This window comes from Mesoplodon mirus (genome assembly GCF_964341445.2).
Source record: "Mesoplodon mirus genome assembly, chromosome: 6".
In the NCBI taxonomy this organism is placed as follows: Eukaryota; Metazoa; Chordata; class Mammalia; order Artiodactyla; family Ziphiidae; genus Mesoplodon; species Mesoplodon mirus.
The window spans coordinates 73,829,441-73,855,247 of NC_138982.1; the positions used below are offsets into that span (position 1 = coordinate 73,829,441).

The 25,807-nt window shown below is 41.0% G+C and overlaps 1 protein-coding gene across 1 annotated transcript in view; it reads left to right on the forward strand.

Annotated features, from left to right (window-relative positions):
* Window positions 1-25,807, forward strand: part of COL6A5 (collagen type VI alpha 5 chain) — a gene marked incomplete at both ends in the record, with an annotated part of 103,201 nt that overhangs the window by 34,129 nt on the left and 43,265 nt on the right. Inside the window, 21 exon segments of the mRNA XM_082624344.1 lie at window positions 613-1,146; window positions 4,296-4,429; window positions 4,433-4,438; window positions 5,022-5,114; window positions 7,548-7,601; window positions 9,493-9,564; window positions 9,895-9,921; window positions 10,035-10,079; window positions 10,170-10,223; window positions 12,098-12,160; window positions 12,794-12,859; window positions 13,301-13,352; window position 16,543; window positions 16,545-16,578; window positions 17,070-17,132; window positions 18,591-18,653; window positions 19,900-19,962; window positions 21,281-21,343; window positions 22,784-22,834; window positions 22,922-22,957; window positions 24,622-24,684. Of these exon segments, the coding sequence (XP_082480470.1) occupies window positions 613-1,146; window positions 4,296-4,429; window positions 4,433-4,438; window positions 5,022-5,114; window positions 7,548-7,601; window positions 9,493-9,564; window positions 9,895-9,921; window positions 10,035-10,079; window positions 10,170-10,223; window positions 12,098-12,160; window positions 12,794-12,859; window positions 13,301-13,352; window position 16,543; window positions 16,545-16,578; window positions 17,070-17,132; window positions 18,591-18,653; window positions 19,900-19,962; window positions 21,281-21,343; window positions 22,784-22,834; window positions 22,922-22,957; window positions 24,622-24,684 (1,637 nt within the window).

The window sequence follows — 25,807 nt, forward strand, 5'->3', positions numbered from 1 at the left end:
TACAAACTGGAGATATTGTATTAAAATGCAGATTTCAGGTTTCTTTTTGAAAAATCAGACAACGTAACCACATTAGGCCCCGTTTCCCACATGGCTACTCTCAGCTGGAACTGAACGGTGAACAGATGTGTTGTTGCTCTGCGTTCATTTTCTCATTCCCTGCCCACTTGACTCGTTGACATTACCCTCCCGGCTTTTGCCGCCAACTGAGTTGGTGGCCTCTGGATTAAATAAACTCTAAGGACAATTGAAATGTTTAATATGTTATAATTATATGCATCTTAATATGTCATCATTAAAAGAAGAAAATATGCACGCACGTGCACACACACACACACGAGGCCAGCCACTGAGAATAAGACTAAACCATGATTAGACTTCAAACAGTTACTGAAACATGTAACATTTGAACGGGACATGCAAGGGTGGGGAGGGGGAGGGTGAACCTGTGCTACATGTTCACCGAGCAGCCAGTATTTTCCTTCTTGGACACTTTTGGGTCCTAGAGACCCTCTAGCCCTAGACCATGACTGCTTCCCCTTTTCCTGACTCATCTGCCCTTCCTTGCTCCTGTCTGTTCATTAATTTGGCCTTATTTCCCTTGGTCTCCAGACTGCTTTCTGGACATAGTGGTCAGCTTTGACATTTCCACTCAACTGCTGGGGCAGTCATTGTTCCATGGCCACCCCCGGCTAGAATCATACCTCTCAGGCATCTTAGAGGACATTACCTCCCTCAGGGGTGTGAGCTGCAGGGCAGGCACAGAGGTACAGGTGAGTGTGGCCTTTAAGGTGAACAGTGACCAGAATTTCCCCGCCAAGTTCCAAATCTACCAGGAAACAATATTTGACAGCCTACTGCAAGTCACTGTCAACGGGCCAACTCACCTGAATGCACAGTTCGTGCAGTCCATGTGGGACACGTTTAAGGATACCTCTGCATCCCGAGGACAATATCCGTGTCACATTCTAGCTCCCATCTCTATGCTCTTGTATTGGTTTCTCCCTCCCAGTTATATGTTTTGTTCTCATGTCACCCCATTCTATGCTTTCCTTTTTCTCCAGGTATTACTCATCTTTTCAGATGGTCTTGGGGGTGAAAGCAAAATAATGCTTGAAGATAAATCAGACAGGCTCAGAGAAGCAGGTAAAGTTGAAATTGAAAAAGTAAATGATGAAGCATGGAATCTGCTGAACAAGTCTGTACCTACTAGGGTGCTCTGGAATTTGGGATTTGCCTGGCCACTTGAAGCAACTGCTGCTAGTGTCCTGCCCAAACCCCCTTGACCAGCTGCCCACTTATCCCCCAAAGGCTGCAAATGCTACAGCCAAGTTCTTATACCTGTGATCTTTTATAGATGTGTGCCCTTGACTGACCCCAACAAGGACCTGATGCTTGGAATGGGGGTTGGGGTCACACATCCCACCTGAGGGATGGGAGCAGGGGTAATTATTGCAGAGGGATACAGAAACCCAGCACTCTTGCCTGAAGTGGGTCAACTCTGGTACAGCCTACACTCCAGGGACCCTCAGAAATCAGACCCAGGTGAGGACTTTACTGAGACACATCCTTGCTCACAACCTCCCCTTCCCTTTCCTGCTTCTCTCTCTCCCTCTGTAAGCCACTTACACACAGATTCCTGTCTCAGATTCTGCTTCTAGGAACCTAAGACACTTCTTATTGTGTCTGATTTTCCATAGGATAGATTGCAGCATGGATTTTGAAAAGCACTTCTCACTATACCTCCCCTGTCCATGTCATAGTTTCAGAAGAGCTGGGAGCTAAATGCAGAAGCAGAGAGTTACATACAGAGACAGGAGGCAGGCAGGTGACTGGCAGATGGGGCATGTTATTGGAGGCTTCCTTGGTGTAGCCCTCGTGGCTTCCAGTGTTCAGCTTCCATGGAAACTCCCAGGGGCCATAAATGTCCTGGTTGTGTCACCTTCCCTTCTTGAATCCCTACTATATATTCCCACTGTTCTTAGAATATCAAATTCCTTCATATGGCCTGTGAGGCTTTACAGGATCTGGCCCCACTTCCCACTCAGCTTTACCTGGCTGCTCACACTCTGTTCCAGCATCAGAACTTTTTCCATTCTCCCTCCAATGTCCTTTTCAACCTCACCCTCCCCACCCTTGCATGTCCTCTTTCCTTCTGCCTGGGACTCTCCCCACTCTCAGCTTCCCCCAAGTTCTCACCACCTCCCTTCTCTGGTTCTTTCCCTTGACCAACTTCCATTCATCCTTTAGGATCAGTCTAGACATCAGTTCTTTGCAGAAACCTTGTGTGACCTTCCAAAACTGAGTTAGGAGCTTCTTCTTCAGACTTTTGTAGCATCCTGACCCTCTCCCTGGTACAATGATTAATACATAATAGGCTCCTAATAAGCAAATATTTGTTTAATGAAAGGAGGGAAAGAGTAAATGGACCAGCAAATGAATTAATGAGTAAGTGAATGGGTGAATAAATGAATTCCTGGGTATGGCCAGGAGTTCAGCTGAGACTGGAATCACCCTAGGCATTCCTCAAGCTTCCAGGGCCCACCCAGCTGCCAGGGTGTTTGGCAGTAGAGATGATTTGAGAGCTATTTACATTCTATTTACAAATTTTGTGATTAATTTACAAATTACTGTGATTAATTTACATTCAGAAAAATTCATAGTTCATAGCAGCACTATTTACAATAGCCAAGACATGGAAACAACCTAAATATCCATCGACAGATGAATGGATAAAGAAGATGTGGTACATATATGTAGTGGAATAGTACTCAGCCACAAAAAAGAATGAAATAATGCCATTTGCAGCAACATGGATGGACCTATAGATTATCATACTAAGTGAAGGAGATCAGATAGAGAAATACAAATATCATATGGTATCACTTTTATGCAGAATCTAAAAAAATGATACAAATGAACTTATTTACAAAACACAAATAGACTCATAGACATAGAAAACAAACTTATGGTTATCAAAGGGAATAGTGGTGGGGGAGATAAATTAGGAGTTTGAGATTAACACATACATACAACTATGTATAAAATAGATGAACAACAAGGACTTACTGTATAGCACAGATATTGACTATATTCAATATCTTATAATAACCTATAATGGAAAAAATATATATATTCTGTTATATATATATATATATATATATATATATATATATATATATAACAGAATGACTCTGCTGTGCCCCAGAAACTAACACAACATTGTAAATTAACTATACTTCAATTTTAAAAAATGGTGAAAAAAATAAATTAAAAAAACTTACTAACTACCATGTTTAAAAAAATTCAGAAGAGCTCTGAAGCTGAACAATATCCTTTCTTAAAAAATTGCTTTCAAATGCCCCAGAACTGCATTAAGATTGGTGGTGAGGCTACTGGGCATATACCCTGAGAAAACCATAATTCAAAAAGAGTCATGTACCAAAATGTTCATTGCAGCTCTATTTACAATAGCTCAGAGATGGAAACAACCTAAGTGTCCATCATCGGATGAATGGATAAAGAAGATGTGGCACATATATACAATGGAATATTACTCAGCCATAAAAAGAAACGAAATTGAGCTATTTGTAATGAGGTGGATAGACCTAGAGTCTGTCATACAGAGTGAAGTAAGTCAGAAAGAGAAAGACAAATACTGTATGCTAACACATATATATGGAACTTAAGAAAAAAAATGTCATGAAGAACCTAGGGGTAAAACAGGAATAAAGACACAGACCTACTTGAGAATGGACTTGAGGATATGGGGAGGGGGAAGGGTAAGCTGTGACAAAGCGAAAGAGAAGCATGGACATATATACACTAGCAAACGTAAGGTAGATAGCTAGTGGGAAGCAGCCGCATAGCACAGGGAGATCAGCTCTGTGCTTTGTGACCACCTGGAGGGGTGGGATAGGGAGGGTGGGAGGGAGGGAGACGCAAGACAGAAGGATTATGGGAACAGATGTATATGTATAACTGATTCACTTTGTTATAAAGCAGAAACTAACACACCATTGTGAAGAAATTATACTCCAATAAAGTTGGAAAAAAAAGATTGGTGGTGAGGAATTAAACACAGTTTCTGCTAGTGTTCTTCTGCAAGATTTCTTAGATTTCATGCTGAGGTCAGGAACCAGTGCCTCATGTGTGTACTGAAGATGCAGGCAAAGCGCTGTTGGGTTCTTCAGTATCAAGAACACTCCTTTCTCTTGGAAAGGAAATAAGATGGGCTTTCCTTCTTTTTTGTGTACAATTCCTGGGGTTTTATATCTGTTGTATTTACTGCCTAGGACTTGATGCTTTGCTGGTGGTTTCCCTAAACTCAACCTCTCATGATGAGTTTTCCAGCTTTGAATTTGGAAAAGGATTTGATTACAGGATTCACCTGATCATTGGAGTGAGAGAATTGGGCAATATGGTATCATAGTATCTGGTGAGTTGCTGAAGAAAAAAAACCCATTATTCAAAATGCCCTGGGAACATTGGAATTGGAATCCTGATGAGTATTCCCAAAGATTCCCTTGTTTGCCCTAAATTCAGTTACATGGTCTTTAACATATGAAAAAGTGTGAAAGCCCAGAGCATTGTTTTTTGCTTCCCCATGCCCTTTCATCCTTTGTCATCTCGCCAAATGAATTCATAGGAAGCTAAAATCCAACAAACCCCTAATCAAATCAAAAGCCCCCAACAGTTTATGCTGCTGAAATCCCAGGAAACAAGAGCTGTCAACTAGGAACCAACCAGTCTTGTGCACACTTGGCCTGTGGCCATCTGTGTAGTGAGTGCCCCTTCTATAAATAGAGGTCATTTCCTTGGAAAAGATATGTCACCAGTGCAGTTACTGATCTCGTGCTCTCTCTTCAGGGTTAAGTCAAAAAGCACCTCTTATTCTCTGCAGCCCCTCACCCAATGAGAGAGGACAGGCTGTAGGTGGTGAATTATGATTTATGTCAATTCAGTTCTTATGTGATGAAGTTCCTCACCATAGTTGCTCACCCATTTTTTCTTTTTTCCAGGGAAACATTGCGGAGAGGACTTGCTGCTGTACGTTTTGCAAGTGTTCACAGACTCCAGGACCTCAAGGGATCCGAGGACCACAAGTCTTAAAGGTGCCATTCAGTTGTGACATGCTTTTACCTAATGGGCTTTGATTTGGTGTAGGTGGAGCTGAGATTGAGTAGCTGGGTTTGCAACCTTCGCTTGATGCTGATGTAATTACTTTGGGCCATTTGTGTGACTTCTATGGTGTAGGAGCCAGATCAGAAGGGCTCACATTTTTTAAAATATACATTTTATTGAAGTATTCATTTATAATGCTGTGTTAATTTCTACAATACAGCAAAGTGATTCAGTTATACATATATACACATTCCTTTTCATATTCTTTTCCATTATGGTTTTTCATGGGATATTGAATATAGTTCCCTGTACTATATAGTAGGACCTTGTTGTTTCTCTATGTTATACATAGTAGTGTGTATAAGCTAATCCCATACTCTTAATTTATCCCTTCCCTCCTTCCCCTTTGGTAGTATAAGTTTGTTTTCTATGTCTGAGTCTATTTCTGTTTTGTAAATAAGTTCATTTGTATCATTTCTTAGATTCCATGTATAAGTGATATCATGATATTTGTCTTTCTCTGAGTTACTTCACTTGGTCTGATAATCTCTGGGTCCGTCCATGTTGCTGCAAATGGCATTATTTCATTTTTTATGGCTGAGTAATATTCCATTGTATAAATATACCACATATTCTTTATCCACTCCTCTGTTGATGGGCTTTTAGGTTGCTTCCATGTCTTGGCTACTGTGAATAGTGCTGCTGTGAACATTGGGGTGCATGTGTCTTTTTGAATTAGAGTATTTTCAAATATATGCCCAGGAGTGGGATTGCAGAATCATATGGCAACTCTATTTTTAGTTTTTTGAGGAACCTCCATGCAGTTTTCCATAGTGGCTGCACCAATTTACATTCCCACCAACAGTGTAGGAGGGTTCAGAAGGCTCACTTTTGATGCTACTATTAAGAATGACTCCCTTTTCTCTTATGTATCCTTGGTGGTGTTGCTCCTTGGCTTTGCAATTTACACTTTTGCACATTAGACAGTTTGAAAGGTGTCAAGAGGTGTTAGAAATGGTGGGGAAAGTTGTGCTTCATCAGCAATGATATGTGATTGAACTGCAAAAAGAACATAGCACTGCAGATTAATAGCCCTTAAAAAAAGATTATGAAAGATCAATTACACAGCAATAGCATAGATAAATATATCACGGTATTTTAATTCAGTAAAATGCTCTAAGGTAGTGAAAATGAATGAACTACAGCTACACATAACAACAGGGATAAATTTTACAAACACAATAATGGCCAAAAAAAAGAAAACACAGAAAACTACATATGGTATGATTTCATTTATAAAAAGTTTGAAAAGAGGCAAAACTAACCCATAGTGTCTAGGGATGAATGATTAAGTAGTGAAGTTGTTTTGTTTTTTTTTTAAGTCCAGGAAATATTATCATAAAAGCAGGAGTATGTTCCCAGGGGAGGGGTGGGGAGTTGTTTGTGATTGGGTAGCTGCTGTGTCTGGGTACCAGCCATGTCCTATTTCTTGGCCTGGGCGGTGATGACACAGATGTTCACTTCATAATAATTAAGCTGTACCTTTATATTTTATTTACTTTTATGCACTTTTCAAATGCATTTTAGATATCACAATGAAAAGGAGTCTGGGCTATTTTATTTTAAGAGCTCAAACACGATTCTTGCTCCTCAGTGCTGCATTGTCCATCCTTGTGAAAGGATAATTGATCAAGGACCTCCCTTTAGGTCCTTGTTGTTTATCTGTTTTATACACAGTAGTGTGTATATGTTAATCCCAAACTCCTAATTTATCCCTCCCCTTGACTTTTTACTAAGTTACAGTGTTTTGTTTAACACAGTTTCGTCTCTTATTATGTTGCTTGGTACGAGAATTCTATTCCAAGAGCAGAACTCCCCAGTATACTGAGCAGACAGTGCGGACCTGTGTTAGAGGGTGAGGAAAGCAAACCTTAAAGGAAATCCTTGCCAAAAATAAACCACGAGGCAGTTAAACGCAGAGGGAGAGATGATAGTAACTTAAATATGCGTAACCTTGTTGTTGGAGAAGGGCTTATTCTTTTTTGAGCCCTCAAAAAAGCAGAAGAAAGTAAAATGATCTCTTTGGAAATGTTATCAGTTTGCCTGATGAAAGGGTCCTGGTGGCCACCACTGTCCTCCATGCAACACTCCCAAGCACAGGGCTGACCCTGAAGCCCTGAGCTGCACTGGATTTCAAACTCAGCCTCCTGTAGGCATCAGGAGGCCACCTCCGCAGAGGCCTTCAGAGCCAATAACAAGGACAAAATCCAGCCCCAGAACTTGTCTGACTCTCTTCACACTCACAGCCACACCTGCAAAAACCACAACCAGGTTGGAGGGAGGGTCTTGTTTAAAATGCCTAATGTAACAAGTTTGAGTTGATGGAAGATGATTAAGATCAAATTTTCTCTCTTTCCTCCCAGGGTTTTCCAGGTCTGAAAGGCAGCAGAGGACACAAGGGAGAGGAGGGAGACCCTGTAAGTTTTCGTGACACACTGCCCACCATACTTACTGATTTCCTTTTTTCATAAAAAAAGCTTTATTTTCCAGAAGGGATAAATGGGGTTTTGTTTATATATTTTTTGTAGTTTGGGGGGAGGAGAAATGGGTTGCTTTTCTTTTTTTTTTTTCTCCTTTTCCTTGTTTTAATCATGAGGCACTTGCTAAACCTACTATTTGGGAGAAGGAGGGAGCAGACTCACCTACATTTTGCCTGGCACAATTTTGTGGGTGGCAGTGAGCTGGGCATCCTCTTTCCTGCCCCTGCACACAGTGAAGCTGGGTTATTTGTGAGGGGCTCTCTCTGGACCTGCAGCCCAGTGCTTTGGACATGGAAATAGAAGCTGGCAAAGCACCCCCTAAACATGGTGTCGTGGTCCCACGCCACATGTGGTTTTTGAATCTCAATCTTTGACCCCCAAACCAGAACTCTCACTTGGTTCACCAAATTATAAAAATGGATTTGGAGGAACTGAAACCACTTAGGTGGCTCCATTGGGATAAGAAAAGCTTAGGAGACATCCAGCCTGCATCTCCATCCCCTTAGAATCCTTATGTGCACAGCAAGTTGTGATTAAAAGTATAGGCTTCCAGATTGGGATTGACATATATACACTAATATGTATAAAATGGATAACTAATAAGAACCTGCTGTATAAAAAAATAAATAAAATTCTAAAATTCAAAAAAAAAATAATAATAAAATCATTTTTGAGATCTGAAAATAAATAAATAAATAAATAAATAAATAAATAAAATTATAGGTTCCCAAATCAGACAGTCAAGGGCTGATCTAGATGTGAAACCTTAACAAGACATGTAACTTCTTGACCCTCGGTTTCCTCATCTGTAAACACATAAATTCCTCTAAGACTATAGTTTACCCACCCTGTACCTGCAGAGGGGTCATGGGGCCTACTGAGCCAGCTAGGGTTTGAGTGAGGGTAAGAGTGTCACCCAATGCCTGACTGTGAGCCCACAGCTGGCTCTCAGCAACTGTGGCCATAGGTGAGGCCTCCTGCTTTTACTGGTAACAATCCTCAGAATAAAGAAAGCAAAGCAGCAAAAGGAAAACCACCTCTCCCCTCACCTACCTGGAAAGAAAGAACTAAGTTCATTTCTAAATGAGTATTTATCCACACAGCAAACCATTAGCACCTTCTGTGCACCCGGATCTGAGCCAGGCACCAGGGACACAATGGGAGAAGAGACAGTTGGGGGTTCCCGCTCTCAGGAAACACAATATCGTTCTTCTCTTGAGACTCATTTTATTCTAGCCCTTATCTGTATTTAAATATTTCCTGGGAGAAGGCAGACTGACGGGAGGGGCACATGTCATTGACCTTGAGTGCTCTTCCCTGTGTGGATGCTCTAACTTTGGGGATCTTTAACCTGGTGGTCCTTCCCATGAGCACTGGCTTGGGGCAGTGTCATTTCCTATCAACTGCTTCTACTCAGTTCTGGTCCTCTGGCACAAACTTGCTTCTCTGCCGTGAGCAATTTTGGGTTTTCCAGGCCAGCGTAAGGGCCTGGGCAAGATGTTAGGGCCAACATGTATCAGTGGAGCATTGGGAATGTGGCTGTGAAGTGAAGTGACTTCAAACCTTTGGCTGTGCTTTCTGATAAGGGCAGGGAAGCAACTGAGCCCATCCCACACCTTTGTGTGATCTTAGATCTGTAAGAAAGCCCTGAAGGGAAAATGTCTGAATCGAGGGGAAAAACAGAGTTAATTAATGAATTTGCAGGAGAGTTTGCTTTGTCTAGAGCTCAGAGTGTCCAGCTGCTCTGGCTTCACTCTTGAAAAATAAACAGCTGGCAGCTTCTGGCAAAAGAGTCACTTTGGATACCTGTTTGGGTACCTTTTCTTAGGGAAGACAAGGAGACACTGGACCCCAAGGAAATAGAGGGATTGCAGGATGTCCAGGGGAGTGGGGTCGAAAGGTAAATATTGTATTTTAAATTCTCTATGGCATCCTCTCTGTCTCTCCTCTGTCCCCTCCCTCTTCTGTGTTCTCTCTTCCATCCCCCCTCCCACTTTCCCTTTCTCCAATTACATGTTAGTTTCCTCTTCTGCAGAGTAAGTCTATTTAGTCATCTCAAATCTTGAGCATTATTAAATTCCACGTGTAACCTCTTTGTGGTTGGAAACCCAGAAGCTACTAAAGAAATACAAAATCACTCTCTTAATGGAGGCAGCTCCTTCCTGCCCCAATAGACTGTGAATCCACATTCTCCTTGACATGCCAGTGAGAGATATTTAATCTTTTACAGGGAGCCAAAGGATTTGCTGCATATAAGGTACTGTAGTTACTTCTTCAGTCCAATTTCACTTCCTAATGGGCTTTAGTTTACTGATAAGCACGTGGCAAGGATCTCCCTTGACCTGATTGCTGCCCATCTTTGTCTTTCAGGGAGAACATGGAAACGATGGGATTGATGGACTCTATGGGGAAGAGGTAAAGCCATTTTTCCTCAAGTACCATAAAATCGTCATGAGGTTGATGTATTTCTTTAATGGGAATTTTGTTTTCCTTGTCTTCTTTTAGGGCTTTCATGGGCTTCCTGGGAAAAAGGGAGAAAAGGGTGATCCAGGATCCCAGGTAACACTTTTCAGTACATCAAAAAAGGAGAATTTGGTGTTAGAGATAGTCTTCATTGTTGTGTGTCACAGGTTATGAGGAATAAATTTGACAGTAATGAAGCCTATTACCACTGAATAGATGTTACATCCCCATTTAGGGCAAGTGGGTAACTATGCAGTTTTCAAGAATTTCCAGCTAGAAAGATTCAAGACTTGCAAGGATCTTCTATGAGCATGTTTTTCAGAAGTCTGAAAATGAATGCACTTGCCTGTTAGCAGCTTACCTCTTCTCTTTATTGTATCAGAAAAAAATAAAAAGCAAGAGAAAGAGACAAAATTATTTTGGTGGCCTTGGTGTAGAAAATCACAGAGAAACATTTTTTTATTTTCAAATCATTTTGACACTCATTAATGTGTGCCTCCTTGGTTCCAAGCGGCTCTCCTTTTATGTTCTGATTCACTTATTTATCAAATACTTCTGAATACCTGGCATGTGTCAGGCACTAGGTTATGTGCTACTGACTCAGAGATGAACCACACTGTCCTTGTCTTCAAGGATCCCCTGGTGTAGTTGGAGAGACAGACATACCAATAGCTAATGATGACACCATGTGTGGTTGGGGTCATGTTATAGGTAACTAGGTGGGAGCCCAGAGAAGGGCACCTAGCTCTGCAGGGTGGGGAGGGAGTGCAGGAAACCTTCCTGGAGGAAATGATCCCTGAGCTGAAGATGAATAGGAATTAGTAAGATGTGGAGAAAGGGCAGTCCACACAGAGGGAACAGCATAAGTAAAGACATGGAGGCTTGGGGGCCCTGCAAGTTGTTCTGCTCAGTGTGAGCTTTAGGGTACAGGTGGAGGAAGGTGAGGTTCAAGAACGGGTGGGAAGAGCTGGTGAAAGCACTGGTGAGCCATGGAGGAGGAGTCTGGATTTTAGCCATTAAAGAATGGGGAGCCTTAGAAAAATTGTAAGTAGGGAGGTCACAGTTAAATTTGCATTTTAGAAATATTCCGTGACAGTAGTGTGGAGGATGCATTGGGGATGACATAGATGCAAGGCAAATATGAGAGGCAGGTCTGTAATAATCAAGGTGAGAAGTGATGAAGCCTTCAAGTAAAGCAACAGACACAAGACCCATGAAGGTTGTAACAGGGTCCAGGCTGGAATGAGGACCTAGTGTACAAAATTTAAGGAAGCACTCATTCTCAGAGTGAAGGAAAGCGTGAGTGCCTTCCTAAATTTTGCACCCTAGGTACCTTGTTTGTCTCACCCTAGTGCTGACTCTGGGATATCAGATCTCCAGGTAACCAGAGAAGCAGGGAATGAGAAGCCAGTCAAAATACCTGCAAGGATCCCAGCTTTGGCAAGTTTAGTTGGGAACAGTTGAGTTTGAGGTGACCATGGAACATCCCAGTGGCAGTTTCCAGTGGACAATTTAATTACAGATGTCAGAAGTTGCTAGACTGGCTGGGATGCCCAATACGATACCCACTAGCAATATGTAACTACTTAAATTCAAATTAACTAAAATGAAAAATTCTGCTCTCAGTTGTATTAGCCACATTTCGTGTGCTCGACAGCCAACTATGGCCAGTGGTTACCATATTGGACAGTGCAGATGGAGAACATTTCCATCTCTGCAGAAAGTTCTGCTGAGCAGTACTCTGCTAGACCATGAGAAGTTTTCCCTTTTCCCAGCCTTTTTATAAATAATCCTGACTATAGGCTTAAAACTGGACCTTGTACTGTTTAAGAGGTCAAAGGGAATCTGGCTGGGATAGAGGAACGTGGATCATTTTGTCTGATTGATTTTCTCTCCTCCAAACACCACGACCCTTGACATTTTAACACTCTCCTACAAGCTAACTCAGAAGCTCATTTTATTTTTTTCAGGGCAGCCCAGGTTCCAGAGGCCCTCCTGTGGGATATGGAGAGAAGAGCTTCCCTGGGGATTCTGTAAGTTACTGGGGCCCAAGTGGCTCTTAATTGTGTAGTTTGCTCCACACTTCTCATGTCTCCTGCTAACCTGTAGGCAAAGACATGTCTTGGGAGGGGGTGGTAGGTGTTGACTAAGGTTTATTGGTTTGGGGAAAACCTGCATCTGATTTGGGCTGATTATGTCAAAAATTCAGAGGTGGGAACTAAAATTCCATCTAATTCATCCTTATGTATCTTGAGACTTTCAAGTTCCTTTGGGAATGAAATTTCCATAATTTTGCTTATTGGGTTTCTAACCTTATTGATTCCCTATTTGAAGACTCGATTATAGGGGAATCTTACTACACCTTTGAGAGACTGGCATAAGCATGTTTGGATGAGTGCATCAGTGAAGCTGCCAGTACAGAGAAGGGAAAATTGCCATAGCTTCAGCAAGCACTCTTTTAATTCTTCATTTATCACTAAGCCTCCTTCAGACTTGGAGAAATATTGTTTCATTTTTTTTTTTAATTCGTGAGTTTCAAATATGGAGAATTTTCTCACACCTCTCGTTACTTAACCCAAATTAGTTTAGTTCTTAATATTGTACCATTTTGAGAAAAAAAAGCTGATATTTCTTGATTCTAAAGTATTTTTTAAATCTTCCCCTAGGGTAATCCAGGACAAAGCAATAACATCAAAGGACAAAAGGGCTCCAAAGGAAAACAAGGAAGACAAGTAATTGGACCTATTTTACATATATGAGTTGATTAATTCTGTTATCAAGCTAAGGCTTTCCTGAAGTCTAAATTATTTAGTAAAATACATAACAGTTTTTCTAACTGAACAATCACCCCTAAGTTCCCATTTAAAAGAGCCTTATTTTCTTAAAATAAGGTATGCCTGTAGTAGGCTACACCTACTACAAAGTTATGGGCAAAGTTATTAAGTTTCTAGCAGGTGATATTATTATATGGGGAAATTGGTCATTAGCAGTGCATGTTGCTATACCATTTTCCTCTTTAATGGATATATACCCAATAGGGTTAATAATGCAGAAACATTCTGGCATGACACATTTATTCTGTTTTAATAGTGCTTGAGATTTTTATGCTGATGTCTTTGTCATTACTCAGAATCTTTTGCCTTATGATCTTGGGGGAACAACTGTGTTTCTAGGGTAGAACCAGCCCGAAAGAGACACAAGGCAGTCCTAGTTCCAGAGGGAGCAGTGTAAGTATTTCCGTGGACATTTATTTCCCCTCCTTATCACCTGGAGATGCCAAGAGGCATTCAGAATATGTGTCTCTGCAGTTTGCTGATCCAGGGCAGATACACTGACACTGTTGTCATTTGGGGCCAGGTAATTCTTTGTTGTGATGGGATAGCCTGTGCATTATAGGATGTTTTGCAGCATCCCTGGTCTCTACCCACTAGATGTCAGTAGCACCCACTTCTCCCCAGTTGTGATGTCCAAAAATGCCTGCAGATCTTGCCAAATGTCAGTCAGGGGTAATGGGGATGCGGTGGTGGGGCATATTACCCCTGGTTGAGAACAACTGTGACAGTCTGCCTTTCCCTTTCCACCTTCCAGAAACTTTTAAATGTCTTTGAAGAGAGCCAGTGACTTTCACATAAAAACCTTCCTCCAGTAGCTTAGCATCTTTGAGCTTCTGTAGAATATTAAGAAATAAGAAAATGTTCTGTCTTCCTCCTCATATGTCACCAAAGGGAAAGAAGAATTACAGATAAATTCTTCCTGAATAAACCAAAACATTGGCAATTAGAGCCAAACCAGTGGCAACCTGAAGATGCTGTGGTAATTTTACAGCATCCCGTGTGATATCAAGCCTAGAACAGAAATGTTGGATTTCTGCTTCTTTTTAAGGAACAACAAAGAAATCACTTTTCCCTTTGTGGACCACCAAAGTTAGAGAGGATATTTATAATGTGTTAGAAACCCTTTCATCATGCACTCAGAACAGAGATCATCAAAAGAGAATAATGTCCAAATGTAGATTTGGCCCTGAGTTTTGTTCACGAGGACACTGAAAATACTTGGCTTCCTTTTCTGTCACAAAGTTGGAGTCTTCTCACCACTTTGAAAACTATGGCTGATTGCCTCCCCCTCTGGGAGACATAGTGGATGAATGTTTTAGTTCCTCTTGCCTTTGTTTATCTTGACTCATAGTTCTTAAGGGAAAGGGTCTGCAGTTGGATGGCTTAGGCCTCCCAGTGCTTCTGGTGAAATTCATTGGGACTTTGCCCACCTCTCCATACAAGGGAATTAAAATTAATCAGAGGAAGCATGAGAGCAGCAAGATGAACTAAATATTATAAATTTTAAAGATAAATATGTAGTTTTGTTGGTTTAAGAGAAAATACTTTTAGTTTGAAATAGCTTTATAGCTGTCATCATCAATCAGGCACTTTTAAAAAAAGAGTGGGGTCGGGTAGGGGATTAGTACTTGGACAAACCAGCCAATGATTAAGTCACTCCATGGACAGGAGGCTCTCAGCCTCCCTCCCTCATCCTCACCCACTTTGCTGCCCATCTCCTCCTTTGTAATTAAACAAATCAACATGGATGGATATAAAACAATGGCTTTTCTACCCCCTCCTTCACCTTTCCAGTGAAGGCTAGAATTCTCTATGATGGTCAGAGGATCTTAAATGGATGACAAATTCTAAAAACACAAGCAAACTTAAGACATCTCCTCCCACATGACAGAATTTCAACCTGTGTAAATTAATTGTTGCCCCAGCTATTGACAAAGCAACGGATCCATGTACTAAGAACCAGAGCATTTGAAACCATGTTCCAGGCCCATTGCCTTTGGCCTGTCAGGCACAAGGAATACATATAAATAATAGTATTTATACTTCTAGAGCACATATTTTATGCCAGGTCCTAATCAAATCACTTTTAAATATTAATTTGTTTAATCCTCATAACAAATCTATCAGGTAGATACTATTATTATATCCATTTTACAGATGGGAAAAAGCAAGAAACCTTGGACAAGTTGCACAGGATCAGGATAGGTAAATGGAAGAGCTGGGGTTTGAACCCAGGTAGTCTCACTCCTAATCAGCCAGGCTCAGACCTATTGTGCAATTGCTCTGTGCCACCCAGGCTTTAAAGGGAAGGGGTGAGCTCAAGGCTGTCTGACTTCTGAGGACACGTCCCTAACCATTGTGCTACTAAAATAGGAATGCTATTTTATCCTTGCTTTTTAATATAGACAGAATTATGACATCATGGAAACAGTGGCTTCAAACTGTACTGTTTCTGCTCTGCTTTCATCTGTCAAGAGTTCTGTGAGTCACATCAAGGTACAAACAGCTGACAAGTTACAATGGGTAACTTCTCCCAAAGGGTATTTGCACTTTAAAAGCAAAGAGTACCTGAATTGAGGGGTAGAAACTCCATAGAAGAATTCTAATCATCAGCCAAACTGGTGGAGGTGATATTTGGTCAGGTGTTTTATTCTAAGGAGGTTCAGAAGCTGGACAGTTGAAAGAAAACAGCTGCTCTGAAATCATTTCCATGGCTACCTTTCCAAGTGAACGTAGGAAAAAGTTTTTAGTATTTGCTTTGTACATAAAATAATCATAGTTGTTTATCACCACACAAAGTAGATCAATGGGTGAGATGTTCTGCTGCTTTCTCAACAAGGCAGAGGTGGGAGGTGAGGGGTGAGAGTAGACTAATCATTGCTATTTAGGGAGAAAGTTAGGATCTGGGGCTTGGATCTTCTTCCAGCTTGGCTACACTCTGGAAAGCAGAGACAGCCACTAGGTGGAGAGCCTGCACTGGCAACTTCAGGTAGCTTCTGGGGAGGTGCTGCCAGATTTTAGCTTCAGACCAGCTTTTCTCAGACAACCCTGATGGTGGCATTTGGACCAGCACAGAGCTGACCTGACCCCATCAGCCATTTCCTCCTTGGAGAATTCCATGGAGTCTAACCCCACTGGGCCCATGGGAAGCACTGTGTATAATGAGTTTGTACTCCCCCCTAAGATATGATCAGGGACCCAGGACAGGGAGAGATGGCACAGCTTGTTCTCATGCAGGAAACCTCTGATCAGCAGACAGTACATTGTAAGATTTGCTGGAGAGGGGAGGTATCAGACAGGTGCTTCAGGATTATTTCATTCTCCAAACAGCCTCCTGGATAATTGTCAGGGTTGTCAGACTGGAGCTAGGTCTGTAATGACTTTCGGATTGGTTTGCGATCAATCCTCCAAATGTTAATTAAATGTCCAGTGTGTAAACTTGTCTTTGGAGAGCGATTTCGGGGAAACCATTTCTGTGAGCTGCCGTTACTCTGTCTGTCAGGGACAAGACAGGCCGGGTTGCCTCTAAGGAGTCTCCATACAGACACCCACACACTAACATTTTGTCTTTTCTGATCCAGTAAAGAGAAAGCCAGAGGGGGGTCAAGGGTGCCTTGGTGAGTATCCTTCCCCCCACCCCCGTCCTCTGTGGAAGGTGAGGCCAAGGAGATGTCTCACAGGCAGATGGTACTGCCAATGAGTTAGCATTTGATGCGGCTGCTGTAGGAAGGGCTGAGCACTGGACATGAGCCCCACTGACTGGGGGATCAGTTAGACTGCCAGACACAGGACAGGCCTGACCTAAGGCCAGCCTCCTTCACAGACATTTCAGAGACAGGGGACCTGTGCAGCCCTGCAGGCTGTGCTATTCACACACCCTGGGCATTGACAGCAAGAGAGTGAAATTCTATCTTAGAGTAAGAAGTAACCTGGAGTTCAATTCTCAGACAGTTTGGAAGAGTACAATCCTAGACCAAGTAGGGCATGAGCCAAGAGTCAGACAGGATATTTCCTGGGTACCATGCTCTGAAGCCCTAGGTACTATGAAGAGAAAACGTATATGGAAACCATGTGAAGAGAATCTTAACACTGAAAACTCATCCATCAGGGGGAAACAGGGAACCCTGGACTTAAAGGTACATCAGGAGCCGAAGGATTACAAGGCTCACAGGTATGTTGGAATATTTGTAACACTGATAATGCTGTTATTCTGATGGGAAGATGTAGTTCTGTATAAAAATAAATAACTGAGACAATTTGAAGCTGCCCCCGCCCTCCTCCATGGTACATTTCTCTGGGATTCTACGTTTCCCATTGAGGGTGGGTGACTTTGCTCTGTCAAAATTTGCAGCTCACTGATAGAAGAAAGACTTGCTCTTGTGTATACCTGGCATCATGTCTGCATTTTAGTCATAGTGAATTATTGAGACCTTAATACTATGTTAGTAATCAGTATCCAGATCAACAAATTGATTTTTCTTAATTGAAGTCCTGCACGCAGACTCCGATGAAGGAAAGTTAGGAATTGGCAACTATTATTCACCTCTTCCAAAGCTGACTTTACAGGGGGTGACAGTGCTTCTGGAATATCATCGATAGGTCTCCATGTGAGTCATCTGCATTTTTTCTTGGTCATATCATTAGTGAGATGGGCATTGGAATTAGGACATCTCTGTTTCTTTTCCATGTCAGAAATATGCCAGGGTCATCCTAGAGAATGGTTTGCAACACATGGGTACATAGTCACCTGATGGAGTCTACTTTAAGCCTGAACTTTTCTGGGAGGACCTGCCTACATAGATGTGTCCATTCTAAGACCTTTCCAGGAGTTCATTTTTCTTCTAGAAAGTTCTAGATTCTTCATACTAAGCCTGAATTTGGAATTCTCTTGAGTGGTTCTGGTGTCCTCCAGAATGAGTAACCATGGGACCAGCCTAAATCCATCCCCAGACTTTTTAGGGAGAGGGGTGACATTACCCTCAGCCCCTCCAGGGTCCCTTTGATGCTCAGGCTGTGAAACAAGGCCAGCCCAGGGGCTGTAACTACCATTTGCACTGGGCAGCCAGGACATCTTACAGCTGCTGCTTTGGTGATGAGAAACAATACCAGCACCTCTAGTTTTTCTTTCTGTGTGAGAGAACCATATGAGAACCATGTATTTGATGGGAAATATGACCAAAAAACTATGCTTTAATTCCTCTGACAGGGATCTGCTGCTAAAATGTCCTTTTGTGCTAACTTGCTTTCTCTTTTACACATTGATGCACTTTGGCCCAAGTAACCTGCCCCATCAAAGGAATCCATCTTCCTATTGTTTATGTCTCACTTCCTTCTTCTATGGGCTTTATTTCTCCTTTTAGTCTCTTTTCCATTTCTCCCTCCCTTTCCATTTCTCCCAGACCAAGAGGGCTGAGGTCTTACACCCAGGCAGGATATTCCTTCATAAGAGCTGCTCCACTGAGTCTGGGTCTCCTTTCAACTCCTCTTCTGAGACATACTTAATCGTAGTGTTAAAGCTGCTTGAAGGTCTGGATAGATGCTTTTCCATGCAGGTGTTTCAAAAGCACTAATGAAGAAAGTCAGTTTTCATTGACTTCATTGCATTGCGTTTCTTTTGTTACCACCAAAGGGGTCAAATGGACTTCGCGTCAGGAAAAGAGAGAAGGGAAACCAGGGGCACAAAGGGCCTCAGGTGTGTGACTCAGATGGTACCGTCAATGGTCTCCAACCTTCATTTTCCTCTTGCTTCAAAGACATCTTCATGTAGAGTTTATTTTATATTATCTAGTATGAAGTATTTCATTTGGGGATTAACTTGGGACAAACTGGGGACAAATCTTTAGCACAGCTCAGATTCCTTGTACATTCATCTTTCTCCTTCCCGGGGATTTGACTTGGAATGCATAAACCCACTTTATCCACCTGAAGGAAGCCTTTAGAAGAATGCACATCTTGCTGACTCATGAACATTTCAAAACCTGATACATTATTCTGCTTTTTCTAACTTTTAAAAATTATCGGTGCCATGCCTTTCTCTATTGACTATAGATATTTGAAATGGACTCTGCAAAGATCCCTCGTTACCCAAATTTATTTGATTCTTAAGTTCAGCTTTGAATTCACCCTCTGAAACTACTTGATTCCCAAGTTTCTGACAGTCAGTAATGAGAGTTTGGATGGTGAGAGATTCGTATTAAAAATGTTCTGAATCGGGGCTTCCCTGGTGGCGCAGTGGTTGAGAGTCCGCCTGCCGATGCAGGGGACATGGGTTCGTGCCCCAGCCTGGGAAGATCCCACATGCCGCGGAGCAGCTGGGCCCGTGAGCCATGGCCTCTGAGCCTGCGCGTCCGGAGCCTGTGCTCCACAACGGCAGAGGCCACAGCAGTGGGAGGCCCGCGTACCGCAAAAAAAAAAAAAAAAAAAAAAAGAAAAAGTTCTGAATCTATTCAGTTTTTCAGCACAGATAGCGAGAGTTTAGAAGGCAAGCGATACCCATGTTTGCTCAGTTATCTTCCCAGCATATTTGTGAAAGACCTTTTTGCCCCTTTGCAGATCAGAAAACTGAAACACATTTGACATCCCATTTTATATGTGTGGATGGCACAGAGCACAAAAGTGACAATGACAGTACAATGTCTTGTTCTAACAAAATCAGTCCATAACAAACTTGTCACATTCAGAAATAACATGTGTTGTGTCAAGAGTGCCTTTTTTATTTCTCACTAAGCCCCCATTTGAACTAGCGATGTCCCTGCCAATGAAGACTTGGGGTCCTCTAACCAAGACTGTAGCCTGAGTCACCTGGTTTCAGGCTGGGTTTCTTGTTAAGGAGGCATCAAGAAATTGTTATAAATGACACAAAGAAAAGCAAAACTAATCTAACAGGTTTTGTACAAATTGCTGTAGCACCAACATCTGTGTTTCCTATATTTTTTCAGGGCGCTCCTGGGCCAGTGGGAGATAAAGGGAGTGTTGGAAGGCCTGGACTTTTGGGGAAAAAGGTAAGTGTTATTTCTTACAGATTTCAGATACTGAGAAAAGAGTAGCTCCATTTTTTTTCTTGATTTTCATGTTAATTCTTCACATGATCCAGGCACAATCAACCACTCACCAGCTTTCTGCCAATATTCTTTTCCTTCCTCTCTGAAACTGCCCCATTTCACTAGGAGAGACAAGGTTTATTCACCTGTCATGAAACAACTCTGATAAACTCAACTCGCTGGTTTCCTGAATGCATCAAGGCACTTGGTGGTAGAGTCAGCCAGGGTCATGGGGGATGTCAGAACTCAGATCTGTTCATGCATGCAGTTCTCGGTCTAGCTCAACCTACCTTCTCAGAAATGTCCTTATTGGAGATTGTTAGAGAACAGACCGTTGGCTGTTCAGAATCTCACTCCCCTGCTCAAAATCTTTCAGCAGCTCCCTCCCCCAGGGCCAGCTTCATGGGCCTGGGACCCGTTCAGTCACACAGGGGGCCTCACTTAGAAGGCACCCCTACTTGCACTCAAGCTCTGCTATCACAGACTGGAAAGGTTGCTTTTGAGTTAAGGGCCCATGCTTTCATTTGAGTCCCACAGATTATGTCACTGGTCTTAACTTCGGATGACCCTTAGGAAAATCTCCAGATTTTCCAGTAGCTTAGAAGACCCTTTGACCCTGTTTAATTCTAAGGCTTCCTAGCTCATCTACCTCCTGTGTGCCTGCCCAGGCTTCTCACTGTGCCTTCCTCCTCCATTCTCACTCCTCCCTCAGTCCTTCTTCCAGCTCGCACAACTTATCCTTTAAGCCTCAGCATCCCTGCTCCTTTCCTTCAGGCAGCCAGCCTGCCCACCCCACCAAATCTGACTTACAGTCCCCTTCTCTCCACTGCCACAGCACCCTGAACTTTTTTCCTCTACTGTATATATACACAGTGTAGAATTGCCTAATTGTCTCTCGTTCCAAACAGAGTATTCTTGGTGAGGGCAGGACCACATCGGTCATGTTCAACAGTTCCTTTTCCAGGACAATAAATAACTGTTGGATGGGTGAATAAATCAGCAAATGAATCCACTTTCCCTAGAGTAAATTTTCCACTCTTTCTCTTCTCCTTTAGTCCTTCTATAGCACTGGGAAAGCAGTACTGAGTCCAGCTTTGGGCTGTGCTGGTGTTTCCTGCTTGCCTTTGGGAAGATCATTATTTGTTTCCTACACTCCCTTGCTTACTGAGCATTGAACCCTCACCGAGAGCCCTGAGTGTCCCCAGTTAGTGGACAGAACATCCTATGGTGGGAGCCAGGTTTGATTTTTACTGATCTAAAGCTTTCCTTGTCTCACTAGGGAGAACCTGGAATTCCTGGAGATCCAGGGCCACTGGGGCAAGCTGGACAGCAAGGAAAGCAAGTATGAGGTTTTAGGACTCTTACCCTTTAGCAACTCCAAGGGCTCAGTAAAGAGAAGGGGGCTGAAACCATTAGCTTAAGCACCTGGGGTCCTGAAGGTATTTTGGGACCTCCTAGGAAGATGTAGGTACATTCCTCCTACTCCCTGAAGCACTCATTCTATAGCTAGTCTGTCTGCTTAAACAAAGGGAGAACAGCAAAAGGGAAAGGAGAATGCAGAGAGAATAATGGATGAGCTCAGTATTTTAACAACCTATATGGCCATGTCAGTTGAAAATCAGGTGACTTCTTGTAAAACTCCAGAGTGACAAGAGGGTAGTAGGATCAAGAAACAGGATATCTGTTCTAGTTGCTCTGGCTATACCAGAGTCTCAGTTCATAAAGCAGTCAGTATAAGAAAAAAATAGGAAAAAAAATAATTTCTTTTCAAAAATAACATTTATTACAAATGTTAGGCATAGATATTGTAGAAAATTGACTAAGCATAAAACATGGGAAATGGGAAAGAAAAATTACCCATAATCCCACCATTTTGAAATATTTATCATTAATATCCTGGAGATAGAAAAAAAAACATTCTTTTCCCTATTAATAATGTATCATGGGCATACTTCCATATCATTATATTTTTCCCTCAAAGTTACTTTCAATAGCTTCAAAATATTCTACTGAATGTACATACCTTAGTTCACTTGACCAACTTCTTATTACTGGATATTTAGTTTGCTTTCAGTTTTTCACTGTCTTAAAATAGCACAGCAATGAATATTCTTGTATGTAACTAAGTTTTTGGAAAAAACCATAATTAATTTCTATATAGAAATTTCTAGAAGTAGCATAGCTGGTTCAAGGAATATGTATATGTTTAATTAAGGCTTTGAACTCTATTGCAAAGTGTCCTTAGGAAAATTCCAAGGACGTATGTACCCTTGTGTTGTGCAGGAAGAGTGCTCACTTCAGGGCATACACACCAACAATGGGTATTGTCACTTTCTTTTTTTTCATCTTTACCAATTTTACTGACAAAAATGATGTCTCATTAATGTTTCAGATTGCATTTCTTTGGTTACTAGTGAAGATAACATTTTTCAATATGTTTATTGTCCATTTACGATTCCTTTTTGGGGAATTCCTCACCCAGTGTCCTTTGGACCAGCTCCTAATTTTCCAGGCAAGTAACTGCCACTGACTCCACTGTCCTAAATGACCATCCTTCTGCCTCCTGTCATGTCTGCACAGTGGAGCTGAGCAAAGAAGTACCAGGGCATATACCAGGAAGTGTGGAAAACTAAACGGCATGAATATTCCCAGAGTTCAAGTTCATCAGGCCCCCTCCACCTGGAAGTCTCCGGTGCTTTTATCCTGACACCATAATCTCCCCAGTATAGGTTACAATTAATTTTCACTCTTGAGAAATTGAAATGAACTGATATATTCACAGGGTGATTATGGCATTCCGGGCTATGGTCCTATGGGACGAAAAGGAGTAAAGGTAAATATGGAAAACAATTATTTCTTTAATTGGTGAATCAGTTAAATGGTGTGTTGATTTATTTATGTTCTCTGCTGAAAATTGTAGGGCCGAAGAGGATTCCTTGGAGATATGGGTCAAAAGGTATTGTGCACATAACTTGTCAAAGTTACCATGATCTTGACCTTCTACTTGAGAATTAAGATAAGTCTGTGGATCTGAATGAAACAGGAAAAAAAAAAAAGCAAGACAATCGGTTTGCCTGAGCTTCATGAAGAAAGGACCATACTTAACTCCTATGAACCTTTAAATTGGAAAATTTGTCCTTCACTGCCTGATGTCCCTTGTCTTGAAACCCTACCTCTAGGTACCCTCTCAAGTTTGGTCCTTAGTCCTTTTCTTGATTTCTCTTCCCTGGTGATCTCATGCAAAACTCTTGCCTTCTGCTATTGTACTTTGCCCTTCATTATCGTGGCCTTCACTTCCTCTTACCTGAAAGATTACCATATTCTCATTAGTCTCCTACTTGCAACTTTAACCTGCTTCAGTTAATCCCAAACACTACTCTCTTGAGTATATAAAGTATAACTAGAATTCCTCATTGCCTACCAGCCTGAAATTCACCTCCAAGCTCTACGACAAGACATTCCTTCCATTTCAACCAGAGTAGCTCAGGTTATATCTGTTTTATACATTGGAATTCCATAATAAGATCTATTAAAAAAAAAAGCATCCTTAAAAATGAACTTATTTACAAAACAGAAATAGACCCACAGACATAGAAAACAAATTTATGATTACCAAAGCGGAAGGGGGGAGGGATAAATTAGGAGCTCGAGATTAACATACATACACTACTATATATAAAATAGATAAACAACAAGGACCTACTGTGTATATATCACAGGGAACTACACTCAATATTTTGTAAAAACTTATAAAGGAAAACAATATGAAAAAGAATATATATATATTATATATGTGTGTGTGTATAACTGAGTCATTTTGCTGTACACTTGAAACTAACACAACACTGTAAATCAATTATACATCAATAAAAATTAAATAAATAAAAGTATCTTGTATGTCTTCCAATCATTGATGCTCAAATTAAAATAGAAAATATGGATTAAAAAATAGAATGTCTAAGTAAATTGAATCAACTACAGTATAGGAAAACAGCCAATTTTTGATTCCCTCAAAAGTGCTTTTAATTGATGAATTACCAAAAGAGATTCTTTCCTTAGGTGGAGAAGGGTTCAAGAAGGGACTATATAAATAACTGTTAGGATAGGAGTTCTCATTGTAAAGGACCAATTTTCTAATTTGCTGATAAAGAGAGAAAATTAGCATATTTCAATTTACAGATAAATGGTAAATTAGCATATTGATAAGTGTTAAATTAGTTTTCCACCAAAGTCAGAATAAATTTCTTTTTACCTTCAACTTTTTCAGAAATGATTCATGAATTTAGGAAGTAATTCATTATTTAGTACTTTATGTAGTCAATACCCCATATGTTCTCCTTGATTTTCAAGCATTTTTCTTTAGGTATTTTTAGTAACTAATTGGATAGCCTTTGTATTGCTATTGATGCATAAATATTTGTATTTTCAGAAAATTAAAATAGTTTGGAGAATATCTAGGTGTATCAATGACTTAGTTCTAAATGACAAGAAGAAATGACATTTAATATTTAATATATGATATAGTTATAAGATCAATTAGATTTTGGTTTGGAGAGAATTATTTTTATTCTTTCATAGCAAGTATTTTAATATCTTGATTTCTTATATCTGAATCTTTAGGATGTTGTTGGTGATCCTGGAATTCCTGGGGGGCCTGGACCCAAAGGATATAGGGGACTAACAGTAAGTGACCTATAATTCCAGAAATAATAAATGTTTCTTTGGAAGATTCTGGCTTTTATGTTGTAATTATAAATGTGGATTGTCAATCCAACCCAGGGTCATCTGAAATGCCACTTCCTAGCTGTGTGATCTTCAACACATCTTTTCAAGGTCTCTATTTCTGTAACATGGGAGTTAAACTTAATGACACAAAAGCTACTTTCAGCTCTAAAATTCTATGGTTCCATGAATCTGAACTATTTTAAGTATTTACAGATTGATAACAGGGTATTCTAAAAATTGCCAGTGTCTTCCAGTCTTTTCTAGGGCACATGTTAAAGCCCAGGATATTAACCCTGTGAGTGGAAATGAAGCTGACATCTTCCTACTGTGTCCTGGAGCGTTTTCTGACAGTTCCAGTCCCCAGAGCCAAAGTCACCTGGGGTATTCATTTTAAGGAAGGCTGTTGAGATGTTCTAAATAGCAAAGTGCAGAGTAGAGTGTTATACTTATTAAAAAACCAAAATGCCAAGACAAGCATCCTTTCATTTTAAAGTTTCAGTGTAATATCGATGGTCATTACCAGCATGAAAGAGATGCAATTCAACAGATATTTTACATCTGACTGGACAAATTTCATTAGCATCTATATCCATCACCTTGAGTTATGGGAATGATACAGCCAACCCATGTCCTTATATATGTGGGGAATTATTTTTCTTATTTGATTCTTTGCAGATGGCAGCTTTTTATTAGATCTCCATATGCTCTAGTGTATTCACTTGTTTAAAGTGCCAATTCTAGCTTATGACTAATTTAGATTTAAATGCACAGCCAGTGTCAGAGCAAAGGATATCACTAAATGAAGAGGCTAAGAGCGAAATGGATGTTTACCCATAATTAAGAATGACTATTTAGGATGAAAGATTAAAATCATATGATCATCTCAATAAATGCTGAAAAAACATTTGACAAAATTCAACATCCTTTCAATATAAAAATTCTTACAAATTGGGTATAGGAGGAACGTACCTCAACATAATATAGGCCATATTTGAAAAATCCACAATTAATATCACACTCAGCAATGAAAGGCTGAAAGATTTCCTGCTAAGACCAGGAACAAGACATAGGTGTCCACTCT